Here is a 20,312-nt window from a genome sequence, read left to right on the forward strand (position 1 = left end):
TTACCTAACCTAACCAAATCAAACCTAACCTAATAACCTAACCTAACCAAATCGAACCTAACCTAATCAAATCAAACCTAACCTAACCTAACCTAACCAAATCAAACCTAACTTAATCAAATCAAACCTAACCCAATCAAATCAAACCTAACCTGATCAAATCAAACCTAACCTAATCAAATCAAACCTAACTTAATCAAATCAAACCTAACCTAACCTAATCAAATCAAATCAAACCTAACCTAATCAAACCTAACCTAACCTAACCAAATCAAACCTAACTTAATCAAATCAAACCTAACCCAATCAAATCAAACCTAACCTGATCAAATCAAACCTAACATAATCAAATCAAACCAAACCCAATCAAACCTAACCAAATCAAACCTGACCTAATCAAATCAAACCTAACCTAACCAAATCAAACCTAACCTAATCAAATCAAACCTAACCTAACCAAATCAAACCTAACCTAATGATATCAAATCTAACCTAAGCAAATCAAACCTAACCTAATCAAATCAAACCAAACCTAACCTAATGATATCAAATCTAACCTAAGCAAATCAAACCTAACCTAATCAAATCAAATCAAACCTAACCTAATGATATCAAATCTAACCTAAGCAAATCAAACCTAACCTAATCAAATCAAACCTAACCTAATCAAATCAAACCTAACTTAATCAAATCAAACCTAACCTAAGCAAATCAAACCTAACCTAATCAAATCAAACCAAACCTAACCTAATGATATCAAATCTAACCTAAGCAAATCAAACCTAACCTAATGATATCAAATCTAACCTAAGCAAATCAAACCTAACCTAATCAAATCAAACCTAACCTAATCAAATCAAACCTAACTTAATCAAATCAAACCTAACCTAAGCAAATCAAATCTAACCTAAGCAAATCAAACCTAACCTAATCAAATCAAATCAAACCTAACCTAACCAAATCAAACCTAACCTAATGATATCAAATCTAACCTAACCTAAGCAAATCAAACCTAACCTAAGCAAATCAAACCTAACCTAATCAAATCAAACCTAACCTAATGAAATCAAACCTAACCTAACCAAATCTAACCTAACTTAATCAAATCAAATCTAACCTGTCAAAATCAAACCTAACCTAAGCAAATCAAACATATTTTCAGTTCAGAAACGTATAAAATAAATTGTATTTCACCTCCACCCTTCTATGCACACACCACTGCATGCATTATTACTGCGATACTATACGAATGCAAACGGATCGAACGAAATAGACATGGTGGCCCTGAAAAGGGCCGTTTGTATGCGAGTAGATAGATATATTCACATAATAATAGTTAAGCGGGCATAGCATTAAAACCAACCCACTCATCCATCATTATATTGTAGTAGTCAGTCTGTATTGTATCAAGACGAGATGGTATCGTATCGTATTGGCCAGCTTAGCCGCCGAAACCGTACAGGGTGCGACCCTGTCTCTTCAGGGCGTACACGACGTCCATGGCGGTGACGGTCTTCCTCTTCGCGTGCTCCGTGTAGGTGACGGCGTCCCTGATGACGTTCTCGAGGAACACCTTCAGGACTCCTCGGGTCTCTTCGTAAATCAAGCCAGATATGCGCTTGACTCCGCCGCGACGTGCCAGACGACGGATCGCAGGCTTCGTGATGCCCTGGATGTTATCGCGAAGAACCTTCCTGTGACGCTTGGCGCCACCTTTTCCCAATCCCTTTCCTCCTTTACCGCGACCGGTCATCTTGTATGCGTGTCAAAAAGTGGATGATGTCAAAAATCGAAACGATGCGATGCGCTCACTGCGGCCGCCAGACGAATTATGAATCTTTTAATTTTCTGACGTCTCTTTTTATAGACGCGCGTATGCGACGTCTCGCTCCCTTCCTTGCGAATTCAAGGCGCGGGCGAGTGCGTCTCGCTCTGGCGCGCCGCGGCGCAACCACGCCCAGTGCTGCGCATTTCGCGCAAAGCGAGTGCGCAATAAAGATAACGGCTATTAATAATAATTGCGGAATAGAATAAAAAAGGATATTTTAAAAAAAAATGAACTTTCAGGCAATATTTCGACCTCAAAACGATACGCCGACGAAAGTGATCACCCCCCACTGTTCCGCCGAAGGCGACCGCGTCGACCAATCGCAGCGAGCGGATCTCTCTATATAAGTCACCGAGTAGGGTCGCGCGCGCACTCCTCGTTGAACGCTCGTTTCAGAACCTACTACTTTGAAGAAGAAGACATGGCTCGTACCAAGCAGACTGCCCGAAAATCCACCGGCGGAAAAGCTCCCCGCAAACAGCTCGCCACGAAGGCCGCGAGGAAAAGCGCGCCGGCCACAGGAGGCGTGAAGAAGCCCCATCGTTACAGGCCCGGTACGGTCGCTCTCCGTGAGATCCGTCGCTATCAGAAGAGCACTGAGCTCCTCATCCGCAAGCTGCCCTTCCAGCGACTGGTGCGCGAGATCGCTCAAGATTTCAAGACCGATCTGCGCTTCCAGAGCTCCGCCGTCATGGCGCTGCAGGAGGCCAGCGAGGCGTACCTCGTCGGTCTATTCGAGGACACGAACCTTTGCGCCATCCACGCCAAACGCGTCACCATCATGCCCAAGGATATCCAGCTGGCGAGACGAATCCGCGGCGAACGCGCTTAAAAATTAAAAAAAATAATAATATTGTTATCATACCCATCTATCTATCTATCACAAAAGGCCCTTTTCAGGGCCGCAAATTTTTTGACATTCGAATGTTTACGCATCCGTGAGCGATCGATCGGTCGTTATGTGCCTGTAATAATAGTAGTATATTATTATACTACCTACTTGGCTATCTATTTTCCAAGTAAGTATAATATAATATCATTCTGCGTGTTCCACTATTTTTGGATAAATAGTTTTGTAAGTAATTTTGCGTCTGTTGTAATTGATCAATTGAACAGTCGATTAAATAAAATATACTTACCACCTAATAATATAATATAATAACGCAACGCGTGTGAGGTGAGATTCATCAAATAATATCTACCCTCATAATATTAATTAAACAGCCTCTTATCATATCTTACATAGATGCTCCTCACCTATATAAATAGGTACATATATCACAATCATTATCCTACAAAACTATTTAAACTACTGAAACCGCCACTCTTAACAAACAAGAGATCGACGCATCTCTATCTCCTCATGAATTACTACGAAATTATATACCTACTTTTTATTTTAGATGTATTTTCAAATATTGAATTTGCAGAACATTTATTGTAACATGGACAGTACTCTCTGTATTGCGCTAATACCTATAATAATAACAATTTCAATAATGTCCTACTGTCGATGAATAATGAGACACAATAACGAGCTCGACACGGATACGCTACCACTCGAATTTGAATAAAAATGGCGGCCCTGAAAAGGGCCTTTTGTACGACGATAGATGGATTAATATGCATGTAATCTTTATATTTTTTTTTTTACGCCTTCTTCTCAGTCTTCTTGGGCAAGAGCACCGCCTGGATGTTGGGCAGCACTCCTCCCTGGGCGATGGTGACGCCGGAGAGCAGCTTGTTCAGCTCCTCGTCGTTGCGGATGGCGAGCTGCAAATGACGAGGGATAATCCTGGTCTTCTTGTTGTCGCGGGCCGCGTTTCCCGCCAACTCGAGTACTTCGGCGGCGAGGTATTCCATGACGGCGGCCAGGTACACCGGCGCACCGGCACCCACCCTCTCGGCGTAGTTTCCCTTGCGCAGGAGCCTGTGTATGCGACCGACGGGGAACTGGAGTCCAGCGCGATTCGAACGAGACTTTGCCTTTCCCTTGACTTTACCGCCTTTTCCGCGACCAGACATGGCGAGACGGGGTAGTGTTGAAAATTAACTGTGCGAAAGAAGCGTCGACCTGAATCGACGGACGGTCCTTTGTCAAGTTTGCTTGAAAACTTTTTTTTGCGTTATTTTAGAATCGCGCGCGGTGCGGCCGCAGCGGGAGACGTGCGGCTCATAACGCGACTTGCAAAGCCGCGCGCCGATCGCTCTACACAGTGACCTGAAAGAGCGAGTCTAAGTTTGCGCGGGCATTCTCATTCGAGCCACCGCCGCCGATTGACACCGCGCACCTACCTAATCTATCTATCGTTATCGTAATACCCGTCGCCGATCATCATGCCGCCCAAGACTAGCGGAAAGGCCGCCAAGAAATCCGGCAAAGCCCAGAAGAACATCTCCAAGGGAGACAAGAAGAAGACAAAGAGGAGGAGGAAGGAGAGTTACGCAATCTACATCTACAAGGTGCTCAAGCAGGTGCACCCCGACACCGGAATCTCCAGTAAGGCGATGAGCATCATGAACAGCTTCGTCAACGACATCTTCGAGAGGATCGCCGCCGAAGCGTCGCGCCTCGCCCACTACAACAAGCGCTCCACCATCACCAGCAGGGAGATCCAGACCGCCGTCAGGCTCCTTCTGCCCGGAGAGCTCGCCAAGCACGCCGTCAGCGAAGGAACAAAGGCAGTCACCAAATACACCAGCTCCAAGTGAAGTCCATGAAGAAAGAATTATAAGCAAAGGCCCTTTTAAGGGCCGCCAATATTTTCAAATCGAATTGATCGAATCGCATGTTTCGCTATCAATATTTATGCCAGGCAGGAAAAATAAATCGACTGACCGCCCACCTATTGTAATAATAATACGAATATTTGTTACAATAATTATCTTGCATCTACGCTTATAATTATTATATCACTATCCAACACACCGTATTATTATAAACTAGACTAGATAACTAACTGAGCCCGCCACGAAGGATGATATGATATGATAGGAAAATAATAAGAATCGATGTATCTGTGAATAATTTTATTATTATTCAGTAATATACAACAATAAGTCATCATTATACTATTAATAATATTATCCATACATCTTAGGTGCATGGAATGCATGCGTGCGTGCGTGCATCTGAAAAAGAAAACATCACATTAGATTTAGGTACCTACATAACATGATATTACACATCTGTTTGTTATTTCATCGATCCTTCGATATGCGATACATAAATAATGCGAATCGGATAATTTTGCATCGTACGATAGATTTTATGTTACATACGTACATGACACACGGATTCGGGAATAGGGAATAGGGAATAGTTTATTCCGAATCCCCGATCGATATCTTAGAGTGATCTTCCTTCCAATGTCTTTATATTTGATTTCATATAGGTAGGTACTTGATAGTAACAAATAATGACATTTTTGTTGTCGGTTGTTATTGATGATTTCGGTTGCTATGGTTTTCTACTCTCATATTTCTGTCGTATGTATGCTTCGCATCGGTCATATTAAACGCACCCATAATATTATATCATATTATCATATTTAATTAATTAACTAACTATTTATTTACGATATTTCGCTTCACACTATCCATCCATCCATCCATCCATCTATCTATCTATCTATCGCGGGAGGGAGGGAGGCGCAGTGAGCGAGCGAGCGACCGATCGCGCCGTACCTATCGCAATCTATCGTTAGGTAACTAATTATTCGAATTGAACATTCTATTCTCGTGTCGTGCTTCCTTCTTCACCGTCGTGCACCGTGATACCGTGCACCATCGTCCGTCTGCTCGCCTGCTGCAGAACTTCGTGAACACCGCCGACTGCATCGAGCACCGCGGGGCCGCCGCCGTCGTCTTCGCCCGATACAGTAATGTTTGTATGCCGCGATCGTCTTGTGCTAACTCCGGCCGACTCGGGGGCGGATCGCGACGCCCGCGGGGGCGCCAGGGGCCCGCGGCCGATTGCAAACGCGAGAAGGTATATCGACGCGCCGGACGAAGGCTCGATCGTCGGAATCTGATAATTTTTAACGAATCTACGGCCATTTTCCCGACACGTTATGTGCGCGCGCGGACACAATTCCAATTTGAAACGCATCCCGCGAGCCCGAGGACAGACTCGCGACCATTCGCCCGCTTTGAAACGACAGACAGATCGGTGGGCGGCGCAACCGCCCACCCCTGAACCCCCTCGCTAGGGCGGCGGCTGCGAAAAATTGAAAAATATCGAGAGATCGAAGCAAAAATGCCGGTGCAATTCGTGACTAAAATCGCCGATCTAGACGAACGTCATCTCTGAGAGCGGCGTTCGCACATCGGTACTGCGGCACCCGTCTCGCTCTCGCCGTATACAATCCGCGAGCCGTTCGAGTCGTTTCACTCTAGCGCATCGTACAGATAGATAGCAAGCAGAATATACGCCGCGATATAATATAATATAATTTAATATTATATTTCATTCTATTATTCAATCAATCGAATAACGCAAAGATGGCAGATACAGCAGCACCCGTCACCGCTTCGCCGGTGCCCTCTACCCCCGCGAAGAAATCGGCAGCAGGCAAAGCCGCGAAGAAGCCCAAGGTCAAGCCGACGCATCCCAAGACCTCTGAGATGGTCAACAGCGCCATCAAAGAGCTGAAAGAGCGCGCCGGATCCTCCCTGCAGGCGATCAAAAAATACATCTCGGCCAACTACAAGGTGGACGCCGACAAGCTGGCGCCATTCATCAAGAAATACCTGAAGGGTGCCGTCGAATCCGGCGCCCTAGTGCAGACCAAAGGCAAGGGGGCCTCCGGTTCGTTCAAACTGGAAGCCGGCAAGGCCAAATCTGCGGGCGGCTCCGCCTCTGGCAAGAAGCCCGCCGCGAAGAAATCGCGCCCTGCCTCATCCAAGGAGAAGAAGGGCGCCGCGGCCGGCGGAGGCAAGTCTTCGGCCGCAGCCGCAAAGAAGAAGCCCGCGACCGCCATGAGAAAGTCGTCGGCTCCTCTCGAAACCGCGGCCAGATCGGCCGCAGCCGCCAAGAAAGCCGCCTCCCCCAAGAAGGCCGCCCCCGCCGCCAAGAAGGCCGCCAAGCCCAAGACCCCCACCAAGGCGAAGAAGTCAGCCAAGCCGCCCACCAAGAAGCCGAAGGCGCCTAAGCCCAAGAAGGCCGCTGCGAAGAAGCCCGCCGCGAAGAAAGCCGCTGCGAAGAAGTAAGAAGCCGCGATCGAATCTAATCTAATCATCACGATGACGATGATGCGACGACGGCAGCCCGGGAAGGGGGGTATCTCGGGTGGATGACGACGACGACAGTAGACGAGATGAATGAGGATAGAGATGGAGATGAATAATACGCGCTCGCTCGCATTTTATTGAAACAAAAGCCCTTTTCAGGGCTACCAACACAATTCAGGTGTCGACTGATATCGAACACGTAGATACGTCGTTATTTCTTTATTCAATTCGTATAGGTACTCCATACGTAAATTGCATAATATTATTACACTGTCTTATGTCAAGACGAATACTCACTCACCTAGCTAAAATTTAAAATTAACACTAAATTCATTTTTTTTTTTTTTTGTTGATTTGGTTAGGTTTGATTTGACTGAGTTAGGTTTGATTTGATTAAGTTAGGTTTGATGTGATCAGGTTAGGTTTGATTTGATCAGGTTAGGTTAGGTTTGATTTGATTTGATTAGGTTAGGTTTAATTTGATTAAGTTAGGTTTGATTTGATTAGGTTAGGTTTGATTTGACTGAGTTAGGTTTGATTTGATTAAGTTAGGTTTGATGTGATCAGGTTAGGTTTGATTTGATCAGGTTAGGTTTGATTTGATTAGGTTAGGTTTGATTTGATTGAGTTAGGTTTGATTTGGTTAGGTTAGGTTAGGTTTGATTTCATTAGGTTAGGTTTGATTTGATTAGGTTAAGTTTGATTTGCTTAGGTTAGATTTGATATCATTAGGTTAGGTTTGATTTGGTTAGGTTAGGTTTGATTTGATTAGGTTAGGTTTGATTTGGTTAGGTTAGGTTTGATTAGATTAGGTTAGGTTTGATTTGGTTAGGTTAGGTTTGATTTGGTTAGGTTAGGTTAGGTTTACCTAACCTAACCAAATCAAACCTAACCTAATAACCTAACCTAACCAAATCGAACCTAACCTAATCAAATCAAACCTAACCTAACCTAACCTAACCAAATCAAACCTAACTTAATCAAATCAAACCTAACCCAATCAAATCAAACCTAACCTGATCAAATCAAACCTAACCTAATCAAATCAAACCTAACTTAATCAAATCAAACCTAACCTAACCTAATCAAATCAAATCAAACCTAACCTAATCAAACCTAACCTAACCTAACCAAATCAAACCTAACTTAATCAAATCAAACCTAACCCAATCAAATCAAACCTAACCTGATCAAATCAAACCTAACATAATCAAATCAAACCAAACCCAATCAAACCTAACCAAATCAAACCTGACCTAATCAAATCAAACCTAACCTAACCAAATCAAACCTAACCTAATCAAATCAAACCTAACCTAACCAAATCAAACCTAACCTAATGATATCAAATCTAACCTAAGCAAATCAAACCTAACCTAATCAAATCAAACCAAACCTAACCTAATGATATCAAATCTAACCTAAGCAAATCAAACCTAACCTAATCAAATCAAATCAAACCTAACCTAATGATATCAAATCTAACCTAAGCAAATCAAACCTAACCTAATCAAATCAAACCTAACCTAATCAAATCAAACCTAACTTAATCAAATCAAACCTAACCTAAGCAAATCAAACCTAACCTAATCAAATCAAACCAAACCTAACCTAATGATATCAAATCTAACCTAAGCAAATCAAACCTAACCTAATGATATCAAATCTAACCTAAGCAAATCAAACCTAACCTAATCAAATCAAACCTAACCTAATCAAATCAAACCTAACTTAATCAAATCAAACCTAACCTAAGCAAATCAAATCTAACCTAAGCAAATCAAACCTAACCTAATCAAATCAAATCAAACCTAACCTAACCAAATCAAACCTAACCTAATGATATCAAATCTAACCTAACCTAAGCAAATCAAACCTAACCTAAGCAAATCAAACCTAACCTAATCAAATCAAACCTAACCTAATGAAATCAAACCTAACCTAACCAAATCTAACCTAACTTAATCAAATCAAATCTAACCTGTCAAAATCAAACCTAACCTAAGCAAATCAAACATATTTTCAGTTCAGAAACGTATAAAATAAATTGTATTTCACCTCCACCCTTCTATGCACACACCACTGCATGCATTATTACTGCGATACTATACGAATGCAAACGGATCGAACGAAATAGACATGGTGGCCCTGAAAAGGGCCGTTTGTATGCGAGTAGATAGATATATTCACATAATAATAGTTAAGCGGGCATAGCATTAAAACCAACCCACTCATCCATCATTATATTGTAGTAGTCAGTCTGTATTGTATCAAGACGAGATGGTATCGTATCGTATTGGCCAGCTTAGCCGCCGAAACCGTACAGGGTGCGACCCTGTCTCTTCAGGGCGTACACGACGTCCATGGCGGTGACGGTCTTCCTCTTCGCGTGCTCCGTGTAGGTGACGGCGTCCCTGATGACGTTCTCGAGGAACACCTTCAGGACTCCTCGGGTCTCTTCGTAAATCAAGCCAGATATGCGCTTGACTCCGCCGCGACGTGCCAGACGACGGATCGCAGGCTTCGTGATGCCCTGGATGTTATCGCGAAGAACCTTCCTGTGACGCTTGGCGCCACCTTTTCCCAATCCCTTTCCTCCTTTACCGCGACCGGTCATCTTGTATGCGTGTCAAAAAGTGGATGATGTCAAAAATCGAAACGATGCGATGCGCTCACTGCGGCCGCCAGACGAATTATGAATCTTTTAATTTTCTGACGTCTCTTTTTATAGACGCGCGTATGCGACGTCTCGCTCCCTTCCTTGCGAATTCAAGGCGCGGGCGAGTGCGTCTCGCTCTGGCGCGCCGCGGCGCAACCACGCCCAGTGCTGCGCATTTCGCGCAAAGCGAGTGCGCAATAAAGATAACGGCTATTAATAATAATTGCGGAATAGAATAAAAAAGGATATTTTAAAAAAAAATGAACTTTCAGGCAATATTTCGACCTCAAAACGATACGCCGACGAAAGTGATCACCCCCCACTGTTCCGCCGAAGGCGACCGCGTCGACCAATCGCAGCGAGCGGATCTCTCTATATAAGTCACCGAGTAGGGTCGCGCGCGCACTCCTCGTTGAACGCTCGTTTCAGAACCTACTACTTTGAAGAAGAAGACATGGCTCGTACCAAGCAGACTGCCCGAAAATCCACCGGCGGAAAAGCTCCCCGCAAACAGCTCGCCACGAAGGCCGCGAGGAAAAGCGCGCCGGCCACAGGAGGCGTGAAGAAGCCCCATCGTTACAGGCCCGGTACGGTCGCTCTCCGTGAGATCCGTCGCTATCAGAAGAGCACTGAGCTCCTCATCCGCAAGCTGCCCTTCCAGCGACTGGTGCGCGAGATCGCTCAAGATTTCAAGACCGATCTGCGCTTCCAGAGCTCCGCCGTCATGGCGCTGCAGGAGGCCAGCGAGGCGTACCTCGTCGGTCTATTCGAGGACACGAACCTTTGCGCCATCCACGCCAAACGCGTCACCATCATGCCCAAGGATATCCAGCTGGCGAGACGAATCCGCGGCGAACGCGCTTAAAAATTAAAAAAAATAATAATATTGTTATCATACCCATCTATCTATCTATCACAAAAGGCCCTTTTCAGGGCCGCAAATTTTTTGACATTCGAATGTTTACGCATCCGTGAGCGATCGATCGGTCGTTATGTGCCTGTAATAATAGTAGTATATTATTATACTACCTACTTGGCTATCTATTTTCCAAGTAAGTATAATATAATATCATTCTGCGTGTTCCACTATTTTTGGATAAATAGTTTTGTAAGTAATTTTGCGTCTGTTGTAATTGATCAATTGAACAGTCGATTAAATAAAATATACTTACCACCTAATAATATAATATAATAACGCAACGCGTGTGAGGTGAGATTCATCAAATAATATCTACCCTCATAATATTAATTAAACAGCCTCTTATCATATCTTACATAGATGCTCCTCACCTATATAAATAGGTACATATATCACAATCATTATCCTACAAAACTATTTAAACTACTGAAACCGCCACTCTTAACAAACAAGAGATCGACGCATCTCTATCTCCTCATGAATTACTACGAAATTATATACCTACTTTTTATTTTAGATGTATTTTCAAATATTGAATTTGCAGAACATTTATTGTAACATGGACAGTACTCTCTGTATTGCGCTAATACCTATAATAATAACAATTTCAATAATGTCCTACTGTCGATGAATAATGAGACACAATAACGAGCTCGACACGGATACGCTACCACTCGAATTTGAATAAAAATGGCGGCCCTGAAAAGGGCCTTTTGTACGACGATAGATGGATTAATATGCATGTAATCTTTATATTTTTTTTTTTACGCCTTCTTCTCAGTCTTCTTGGGCAAGAGCACCGCCTGGATGTTGGGCAGCACTCCTCCCTGGGCGATGGTGACGCCGGAGAGCAGCTTGTTCAGCTCCTCGTCGTTGCGGATGGCGAGCTGCAAATGACGAGGGATAATCCTGGTCTTCTTGTTGTCGCGGGCCGCGTTTCCCGCCAACTCGAGTACTTCGGCGGCGAGGTATTCCATGACGGCGGCCAGGTACACCGGCGCACCGGCACCCACCCTCTCGGCGTAGTTTCCCTTGCGCAGGAGCCTGTGTATGCGACCGACGGGGAACTGGAGTCCAGCGCGATTCGAACGAGACTTTGCCTTTCCCTTGACTTTACCGCCTTTTCCGCGACCAGACATGGCGAGACGGGGTAGTGTTGAAAATTAACTGTGCGAAAGAAGCGTCGACCTGAATCGACGGACGGTCCTTTGTCAAGTTTGCTTGAAAACTACTTACTTACTTAGGATATATGCTTATACATTTGGGCCACCTAGACGGTTTTTAGCGTCTATCCCCTTTATATGTAGTATCTATCTGGAGTGAAGCATGATTGGTGTGAGAGGACCTGGTTTCGGCGGTTTCGCGACCGACCGAGACCAGGTTTGGGATCTGGGTGAAGGAATCTCTAGTAAGTATATTTAAAAAGTGTTTCTTCCGAGCAAACAACAACAATGACCGCCGCCCTCACAGGCCTCCAACAACTCCCCACCCCACATCTCGCTTCTGTCCAGCTTTGCAGAGTCCAGCGTTCAGTCATGGGGTCTGGCGTTCGTCTAATCCGAATCCAGAGCCGGGGACGTCTTCTTCTGCACCAGGTGAGTGCTCCCTTGAAGACTGAGAGAAGGCCAAATAAGATCAGCATTCATAATCGCATCTTTATCGTGTGTTACTGCGGGTCTAGCCCGTTTGCTCATCAAAATTTGAGCCGCAGAGGGGGGAAAAACTCCGGAGGTGAGCAAGCCCACAACCGGCCAAAAACCCCTCCGCTGTGGTTTTAATCTGTAGGGAGAAAAAAAGATACAAAAATAGTAGATTGGTAAGAGTGAAGGAAAAAGGATATTTATTTAGGGGAGGGGGGATTTATTGGAAATATCCTCCTGGGTCATCCGGCCGTCTTGGGTGGTGGTCGGTCTAGGTTGATTGGCATTGGATCTGTAATCATGGAGAAGTACAAGAAGTAAAGAATAAACAAAGAGAGAATTTATGTGAGGAAAGAGGATATTTTATTAGGGGAGGGGGGAATTAATAGAAGTACCCTCCTGGGTCATCGGGACGTCCTGGGTGTTGATCGGTCTAGGTTGAGTGGCAAGGGATCTGTAATCATAAGAGAAAAATACAAGAAGAATAGAAAATAGTAGTAATACAGAGTATTATTTGGGGGAGGGGGGTATCTGAAGGAGTACCCTCCTTGGCCGGTCGAATTGGTGGTGATCGTGTATATCATATTGTAGTAAGTCTTTGATTGTCGTGTTGGGATGGTTGTTGATGGAGCTGTAGAATTGCTTCGTGAGCTTGAGGATGTGGGTTTGGAGGGTTTCCAAGTTAAGATCGCTGTGGAGTGTGGAGTTCCTGACGAACCAGGGGGCGTTGGTGATTGCTCTGAGAGTTTTGTTCTGTACGATTTGTAGTCTGTTGATGAATTTTAAGCCGGCAAATGCCCAGACGGGGCACGCGTAGGTCATGAGAGGGCGAACGATAGCTGTGTATAATAGCAGCTTGCTGCGATAGGCAAGTTTGCTCCTATGTCCTATCATGGGTTTGAGCTTTGCTAAGACTATGTCGGCTTGGCGTCTTTTATCGCTAATGTGTTTGGAAAAATTGAGTGCTGTGTCTAGCGTAAGACCAAGATATTTGACCGTATTGGACCAAGGGATTTTAGTTTTATGCATTTTCAGGTCTGAATGTTTGCGCTTACTTTTACGTTTTTTGAAGTTGCGCTCGAAGCAAATGGCTTTACTTTTGTCTGCGTTTATTTTTATGCGCCACTTGTCGCACCAGGCGGAGACCTGGTCGGCCGACCTTTGGACCAATAGAGTAGCTCTATCCCTGTGCATCGATCGGGAGAGGATCGCTGTATCGTCTGCATATTGTGCTATTATGCATGAAGCTAGTGGGGTGTCTGATGGGATCGGAATGTCTCTTGTATAGAGGTTATACAGAGACGGAGCGAGAACGGAGCCTTGTGGGACTCCGGCGCTTGCGGGTCTGATTGAGGATCTTTCTCCGAACAGTTTGACTGCGAAGTGTCTATCGGTGATGAACGAGTGTAGGATTTGAATAATTGGCTGTTCGATTTCGGCCTCTGAGAGTTTAACTATGAGGCCTTCGATCCATACTTTATCGAAGGCCTTAGCAATATCTAGGAACAAGCCAACTGTAGATTTATGGTGATTGAAACCGTCTGTTATGTATTCTGTTACGCGCAGCAGTTGATGGTTCGTGGCGTGACTGGCTCTGAACCCGTGCTGGACGTCTGGTATGAGTTTCTTCTCATGGATAATGATTTGAAGTCTGGCATTTATGAGTCTTTCTAAGAGTTTGCTCATCGTAGGGAGGAGGCTGATTGGCCGGTGACTTTCGGGGAGAGTGTGATCCTTGCCCGGTTTTGGCAGGAGGATGATGTCTGCAAGTTTCCAGGCATCTGGAAAGTATTGCAGCTCTAGACAGGCATTTAAGATCCCTGTTAAGGCAAGAACGCCTTTCTCTGGTAAATTCTTGAGGGAGAGGTTGCTCACTCCGTCGTTGCCTGGCGCTGAACGATTTTTAAGTCGTGTGATTAAATATTCAACTTCCTGAGTGGAGGTTGGAATGATCGGAGGTGGTGGAGGATCTATTCTATCGTGTATGATTGCGCTGGCCCTGTCTTCAATTGATTTTAGGTGTCGTCTGGTGGACCTTTTAGATGTGTCTATATCGTTGGGTCTAAATTGATTTTGGAGGCTGTCCGCAAATACCTCGAGTTTTTCTCCAGTCGTGTAGACCATTTTATTATGGGCTTTCAGGGGAGTGATAGGACATTTCTTTATCCTCAAGGCTTTAGAGAGTTTCCAGAAGGGGTCACTGCCCTTAAGTAACTCTGTGAGTTTGGAGTTCCAGGTCTCACTAGCGTGTGTGGCGTTTAGTTTGCGAACCTCTTTCCTTAGTTTTTTAAACTTGAGGAAAGAGGGCTGGTCCCCCAAGATTTGGGAGATTTTCCTGGCGCGGTTTCTCGCCGTGATTTTAAGTCTGGTGGATTTAGGCATATCCATTCTGTGGGTATCAGTCTGACTGATCAAAGTTGAAGCGGATTTGATCGCCTCGTTTATAGAGGCTGTCAGTTCCACTATTGCGGCGTCTATTTTAGGTGTTGAAGAGAGATCTAATGGAATCGTGTGGTGTTCCTCCAGGTGAATGGCAAAGTCTTCCCAGGATACTTTATATCTTTGGGAGTCTGGTGTCGTAGTTAATGGGTCTAATGCATCCCCGAGGTACATTAGGACCGGTTTATGATCGGAGTTGAGTTCATCTACCGTACGAATGATGGGGATGTAATTAGTATTACGGATGATGGCAAAGTCGAGAATACTAGGCAAGCCTCTGGTTGGAAAGTTTGTGGGCGACAGAGGTGCGACTATCACTGATTGGCTAGATTGAATGAAATCGTATAGCAATACTCCACGTGCGTTTGACCTACGATTGTTCCAAGCGGAATGCTTGGCGTTGAAGTCTCCGGCTATGACTGTGGGAGTATTGTTGGTGTCCAATAATTTATCAAAATCTGACCTGGTGGGTTTCTGTGTCGGAGGACAGTAGATAGCTATGAATTTAACTAAGCCGTAATTCTTAGTGGTTACTAATATCGAGGTGGATTCTATAGCCGGACGTGTGACGCGCGCGGTTGGCTGAGAGTGTGTTGAACAGTGCTCGATATGTGATTTTACGATGATGGCTGTTCCGCCACCTTTAGTGAGTCTGTCGGTTCTATGTATAGTATAATTTGGTATGTTAATACGATGTGAGGGTTTGAGCCATGTTTCATTGACAAGAAGTATGTCAATGTCGTGCTCGCGCAGGAAGTGTCGGACTTCGTGTTTGTCGTTGAGGAGTGATCCACGGGTGTTCCATATCGCGGTCTGTAGTGATGTCGGTTTTATTTTACCGGCCATAGAGGGTTGGGCAGATGGTCTGAAGTGTGGATTGGACATCCTCCGATATGGACTTTATCCTCTGAGACAGCTGAAGAAGGTGCTGAATCTGGGGATGCTCCTGCGGGAGGGTGATGAATGTGGTGGTAGTTGTGGGTGGGACCTGAGATTGGGGGGCGTTGTTACGCTGGGAGGCCGCTCTTGCGGACCAGGCGTTCGGACGTTGGGCCGGCAGGCTCATCAGAGGCTGCGGGGGCTGGCGTCTGGGGAAACCTTGGTTGCCTGGGCGTCTAGGGCAGCCCTTGAAATTAGCGGGGTGCGAGCCATGGCAATTGGCGCAAGTGGCCGGGCCCATTTCTCGGGTGTGAGAGCAGGTGTCAGTTTTGTGGCTTCCTGCACATTTGACACATTTCGGAGGGGCATGGCAGTGCATTGCCGAATGGTGGAAGCCTTGGCAGTTGTGACACTGCCCAGCGGCTGCTTTCCTCCTGAGGGGTTCCGCCTGGATGCGGAGTTGCCATAACGAGGTCAGGTTGTAGACTTCCTTTCCTCTCTCTGACTTCTCGACGTCCAGGAGGACTAGGGGCATGGGGGTCCTGTTTTGTCCTTTGTTCATTCTGTGAACTTTTTGGACTGGGTAGTTGAGCAGGAGGAGTTCGTCTAGAATCTCCTGCTCGGTGTAGATTGGGTCGAGTCCTCTGAGGACGATTTTGTATGGTTTGTCGGATTGCATTTGGTAAGAGTTATATGCAGTCTTATCGTTTTGGAGTTTGTTTTGGGCGTATCGGTATGCCTCAATGGTTGGGAAGGTGATTTTTATGCCTTCTCGGGTGTCTACGGCGTCTCCTATGGGTATTCCTGACCGGAACAGGTCCTGTTGGAATCTCCTGTAAACTGCTTTGTCATGAATGACAATGGGCGGGATCTTGATTGATTTGTTGGTGGTTGTCGGGGGAGGGTTAGGAGGGGGCGTGTTCGGCTGCGATCTGGAGCTGGAGCTGGTGCTAGAGAATCCTGGTGGAGAGTCCGGTATGGGAGTTTGAGTTGGTGTAGGAGGTGGAACGGTGGCGGGGTTTGTGGGAGCCTTGGGTGAGCTGGTTGAGGAGCTCGAGGCGTTTCTCCTGCTCTCGTTGTGCTCCATTCTTTTGCGCGCTTTTTTACTGGGAGCTATAGGGGTGGAGTGGTTGAGCGGGGTGGTTGTGTTTTCCTCTGCAATTGTCTCCAGACCATTGGGAGGTTTGAGGGTTATATTATTGGAGATTTCTTTCGTGATCTCTTTCGTGAGGGTGGAGAGTGAGGAGCTGGAGGAGTTGTTAAGGCTGTCTTCTTCGTCGGAGTCTAAGTAGTGGACTTCGTCCGGGGTGATGGTTGCTTGGGAGTCGGGGAGCTGGGGGGGGGCGGGTTGTTTATTGCGGGAAGTGCTCCTCGTTTGCCGTCCTGTCGTTGGGGTACCTGTGGGCGAATTGGGGTTAGTGTTTAGATCGGTTGAGTTTGACATCGCTTGATATAGAAACTGGCACTCGGTCGGTACCTCGTCCGGTTTCATGTTCGCGAGGGCGGTCATTAGCGTTCTGAATAGTTGGAGGAATGAGTCCTTGTTTAGGGGGGTTTTTTTATTTTTATTTGATGGTGCCATTGTATAGATAGATAGAAATTGGGAAGAAAAAAGTATAAAGTTAAAATTAAAGGAAATTAGAATTTAAAAACTAATTAAAAAGAAAAAAAAATAAAAATAAAAAATAGAAAAAAGATTTAAATTTAAAAAATTCAAAATTAGTAAATTGCGCAATCCGAGTTTGTGCAATGTTTATGGAAAGTAAGATTGTTAGTAAGTGGTTAAAAAAAAAAATTTTTGAGGAAAAGTAAAAGACAAAGATTCAAAAATTAAACGATAGAAATTAGAAATTAGAAGGATAAAAAATTGAAGAGTGAAAATTGAAAATTGCGCAATTCAGATTTGTGCAATGTTTGTAAGTTGTAATTGTGCGGCGCGAAAATGAGTTTGAGGTTATTGCGCAAAGTTAATGTACGGTAGGTAGGGGGGTCGAAGTAGGTAGGGGGGGAGGGTTAGTATTGCGCAATCTAAGTTTGTGCAATAGTTAGTAAATAATTAGTACTAAAAGGGCGCGAAAATTAAATTTAAAAAGTTTAGAAGAGTAGAGAGAAGTTGCGCAATATAAGTGCGCGGTAGGTAGGGGGGGAGGGTTAGTATTGCGCAATCAAATTTGTGCAATATGTAGAAAGTAATTTATTTTTATTAAAAAGGGCGCGAGAATAAATTTGAAAAAATTGCGCAATGCTGTTGCACGGTGGGTGGGGGGGTCTGGGTAGGTAGGGGGGGAGGGTTGGATGGGTGGTTGGTAGGTAAGGTGGAAGTTTTTAAGTACTAGTTTTAGGGGCTGAGAAAAGGGGCTGTGAAAGGGTCTCGCCGGCGAGCTGAGGTAAAAAGGTACGCGGCGTAAAAGGGTCAGACGGACCGAGCGGATCTATTGTTATACGAGCAGGTAGGTGAAGCCTCTGTGCTTTTTGCAGTTTTGTAAAAATTTTTAACGTTAGTAGGTATTTAATTTTCTATGTGAGCTGATGAATTTATAGTAAGATTGGTATGGGCGAGCGTGAAATTTAATTAAATAGAATAAACAGTGTGAAGGATTGCTTAGCTGCAGCCTCGTCTCCTGAGGCGCGGTGGTCCGGTGGTCTCCCTGGGGCACTTGCGCTGGCTGGACCGAGCTGAACGGGGCCGCCGTCGATTTATGCAATCCGGGATAGCGACAACTCTGGTGAGATGAAGATATGCTCGGATCGCACACGACAAAAACACAGAACTGCACGGAACTGACAGCGTTGCACTCCACGGGTACACACGAAACACAGCACTTTGGAGAACACGAAAGCGGTGGCCCGCGGCCAAGCACTTCACTGGGCGGTGGATAGTAGGTAGGTATGTGATTGGGTGGGCGGGTAGGCGAGAGAGGCGCAATTCAGGTCTGGACACGTAAGGCGGGTCGATTCTCCACTATGAAGGCCCGGGCGAAGATACTAGGTTAGTCGGCTGTCGGCGATTATCTTAAAAAAGACTATTCAGCGGCAGGTCGATGGCTGCTAGAAATCCTCAGGCTGGCGATGATAGCGGCGAGTCGATGGTATCTGGATTCCGGAGCGATAACAGTACAGAATAATTTTTGCAAATTAATTCAGTAGTGAAGGCTGAGATCGGAGCGGTTGCAGAGAGGTGTTGTCGGTACGTGTGTCAGACGAGAGACGCGCTTGAAAACTTTTTTTTGCGTTATTTTAGAATCGCGCGCGGTGCGGCCGCAGCGGGAGACGTGCGGCTCATAACGCGACTTGCAAAGCCGCGCGCCGATCGCTCTACACAGTGACCTGAAAGAGCGAGTCTAAGTTTGCGCGGGCATTCTCATTCGAGCCACCGCCGCCGATTGACACCGCGCACCTACCTAATCTATCTATCGTTATCGTAATACCCGTCGCCGATCATCATGCCGCCCAAGACTAGCGGAAAGGCCGCCAAGAAATCCGGCAAAGCCCAGAAGAACATCTCCAAGGGAGACAAGAAGAAGACAAAGAGGAGGAGGAAGGAGAGTTACGCAATCTACATCTACAAGGTGCTCAAGCAGGTGCACCCCGACACCGGAATCTCCAGTAAGGCGATGAGCATCATGAACAGCTTCGTCAACGACATCTTCGAGAGGATCGCCGCCGAAGCGTCGCGCCTCGCCCACTACAACAAGCGCTCCACCATCACCAGCAGGGAGATCCAGACCGCCGTCAGGCTCCTTCTGCCCGGAGAGCTCGCCAAGCACGCCGTCAGCGAAGGAACAAAGGCAGTCACCAAATACACCAGCTCCAAGTGAAGTCCATGAAGAAAGAATTATAAGCAAAGGCCCTTTTAAGGGCCGCCAATATTTTCAAATCGAATTGATCGAATCGCATGTTTCGCTATCAATATTTATGCCAGGCAGGAAAAATAAATCGACTGACCGCCCACCTATTGTAATAATAATACGAATATTTGTTACAATAATTATCTTGCATCTACGCTTATAATTATTATATCACTATCCAACACACCGTATTATTATAAACTAGACTAGATAACTAACTGAGCCCGCCACGAAGGATGATATGATATGATAGGAAAATAATAAGAATCGATGTATCTGTGAATAATTTTATTATTATTCAGTAATATACAACAATAAGTCATCATTATACTATTAATAATATTATCCATACATCTTAGGTGCATGGAATGCATGCGTGCGTGCGTGCATCTGAAAAAGAAAACATCACATTAGATTTAGGTACCTACATAACATGATATTACACATCTGTTTGTTATTTCATCGATCCTTCGATATGCGATACATAAATAATGCGAATCGGATAATTTTGCATCGTACGATAGATTTTATGTTACATACGTACATGACACACGGATTCGGGAATAGGGAATAGGGAATAGTTTATTCCGAATCCCCGATCGATATCTTAGAGTGATCTTCCTTCCAATGTCTTTATATTTGATTTCATATAGGTAGGTACTTGATAGTAACAAATAATGACATTTTTGTTGTCGGTTGTTATTGATGATTTCGGTTGCTATGGTTTTCTACTCTCATATTTCTGTCGTATGTATGCTTCGCATCGGTCATATTAAACGCACCCATAATATTATATCATATTATCATATTTAATTAATTAACTAACTATTTATTTACGATATTTCGCTTCACACTATCCATCCATCCA

General features: G+C 45.0%; 8 protein-coding genes across 8 annotated transcripts; 4 read left to right on the top strand and 4 right to left on the bottom strand.

The window, feature by feature from the left end:
• Nucleotides 1-1,441: 1,441 nt before the first annotated feature.
• LOC147068741 (histone H4) lies at nt 1,442-1,753 on the bottom strand. The gene has a single exon (XM_085951829.1). The coding sequence runs from the start codon at nt 1,751-1,753 to the stop codon at nt 1,442-1,444; it is 312 nt and encodes a 103-aa protein (XP_085807955.1).
• Nucleotides 1,754-2,249: 496 nt separating this feature from the next.
• On the top strand, nt 2,250-2,660 carry LOC147068742 (histone H3). The gene has a single exon (XM_085951830.1). It carries the CDS (start codon nt 2,250-2,252, stop codon nt 2,658-2,660), a length of 411 nt encoding a protein of 136 aa, XP_085807956.1.
• Nucleotides 2,661-3,307: 647 nt separating this feature from the next.
• LOC147068743 (histone H2A) lies at nt 3,308-3,927 on the bottom strand. The gene has a single exon (XM_085951852.1). It carries the CDS (start codon nt 3,851-3,853, stop codon nt 3,479-3,481), a length of 375 nt encoding a protein of 124 aa, XP_085807978.1. The 5' UTR covers nt 3,854-3,927; the 3' UTR covers nt 3,308-3,478.
• Nucleotides 3,928-4,097: 170 nt separating this feature from the next.
• On the top strand, nt 4,098-4,563 carry LOC147068744 (histone H2B-like). The gene has a single exon (XM_085951859.1). The coding sequence runs from the start codon at nt 4,166-4,168 to the stop codon at nt 4,538-4,540; it is 375 nt and encodes a 124-aa protein (XP_085807985.1). The 5' UTR covers nt 4,098-4,165; the 3' UTR covers nt 4,541-4,563.
• A 4,793-nt stretch (nt 4,564-9,356) lies between these two features.
• Nucleotides 9,357-9,739, bottom strand: LOC147068745 (histone H4). Its single transcript, XM_085951850.1, has one exon. It carries the CDS (start codon nt 9,675-9,677, stop codon nt 9,366-9,368), a length of 312 nt encoding a protein of 103 aa, XP_085807976.1. The 5' UTR covers nt 9,678-9,739; the 3' UTR covers nt 9,357-9,365.
• Nucleotides 9,740-10,173: 434 nt separating this feature from the next.
• Nucleotides 10,174-10,584, top strand: LOC147068746 (histone H3). Its single transcript, XM_085951831.1, has one exon. It carries the CDS (start codon nt 10,174-10,176, stop codon nt 10,582-10,584), a length of 411 nt encoding a protein of 136 aa, XP_085807957.1.
• A 647-nt stretch (nt 10,585-11,231) lies between these two features.
• LOC147068747 (histone H2A) lies at nt 11,232-11,851 on the bottom strand. Its single transcript, XM_085951849.1, has one exon. The coding sequence runs from the start codon at nt 11,775-11,777 to the stop codon at nt 11,403-11,405; it is 375 nt and encodes a 124-aa protein (XP_085807975.1). The 5' UTR covers nt 11,778-11,851; the 3' UTR covers nt 11,232-11,402.
• A 7,122-nt stretch (nt 11,852-18,973) lies between these two features.
• Nucleotides 18,974-19,437, top strand: LOC147068748 (histone H2B-like). The gene has a single exon (XM_085951858.1). The coding sequence runs from the start codon at nt 19,040-19,042 to the stop codon at nt 19,412-19,414; it is 375 nt and encodes a 124-aa protein (XP_085807984.1). The 5' UTR covers nt 18,974-19,039; the 3' UTR covers nt 19,415-19,437.
• Nucleotides 19,438-20,312: the final 875 nt, after the last annotated feature.

The sequence above is a fragment of the Rhyacophila brunnea genome, unplaced genomic scaffold (genome assembly GCF_057557595.1).
Source record: "Rhyacophila brunnea isolate RB1 unplaced genomic scaffold, BYU_Rbru_1.0 scaffold_256, whole genome shotgun sequence".
In the NCBI taxonomy this organism is placed as follows: domain Eukaryota; kingdom Metazoa; phylum Arthropoda; class Insecta; order Trichoptera; family Rhyacophilidae; genus Rhyacophila; species Rhyacophila brunnea.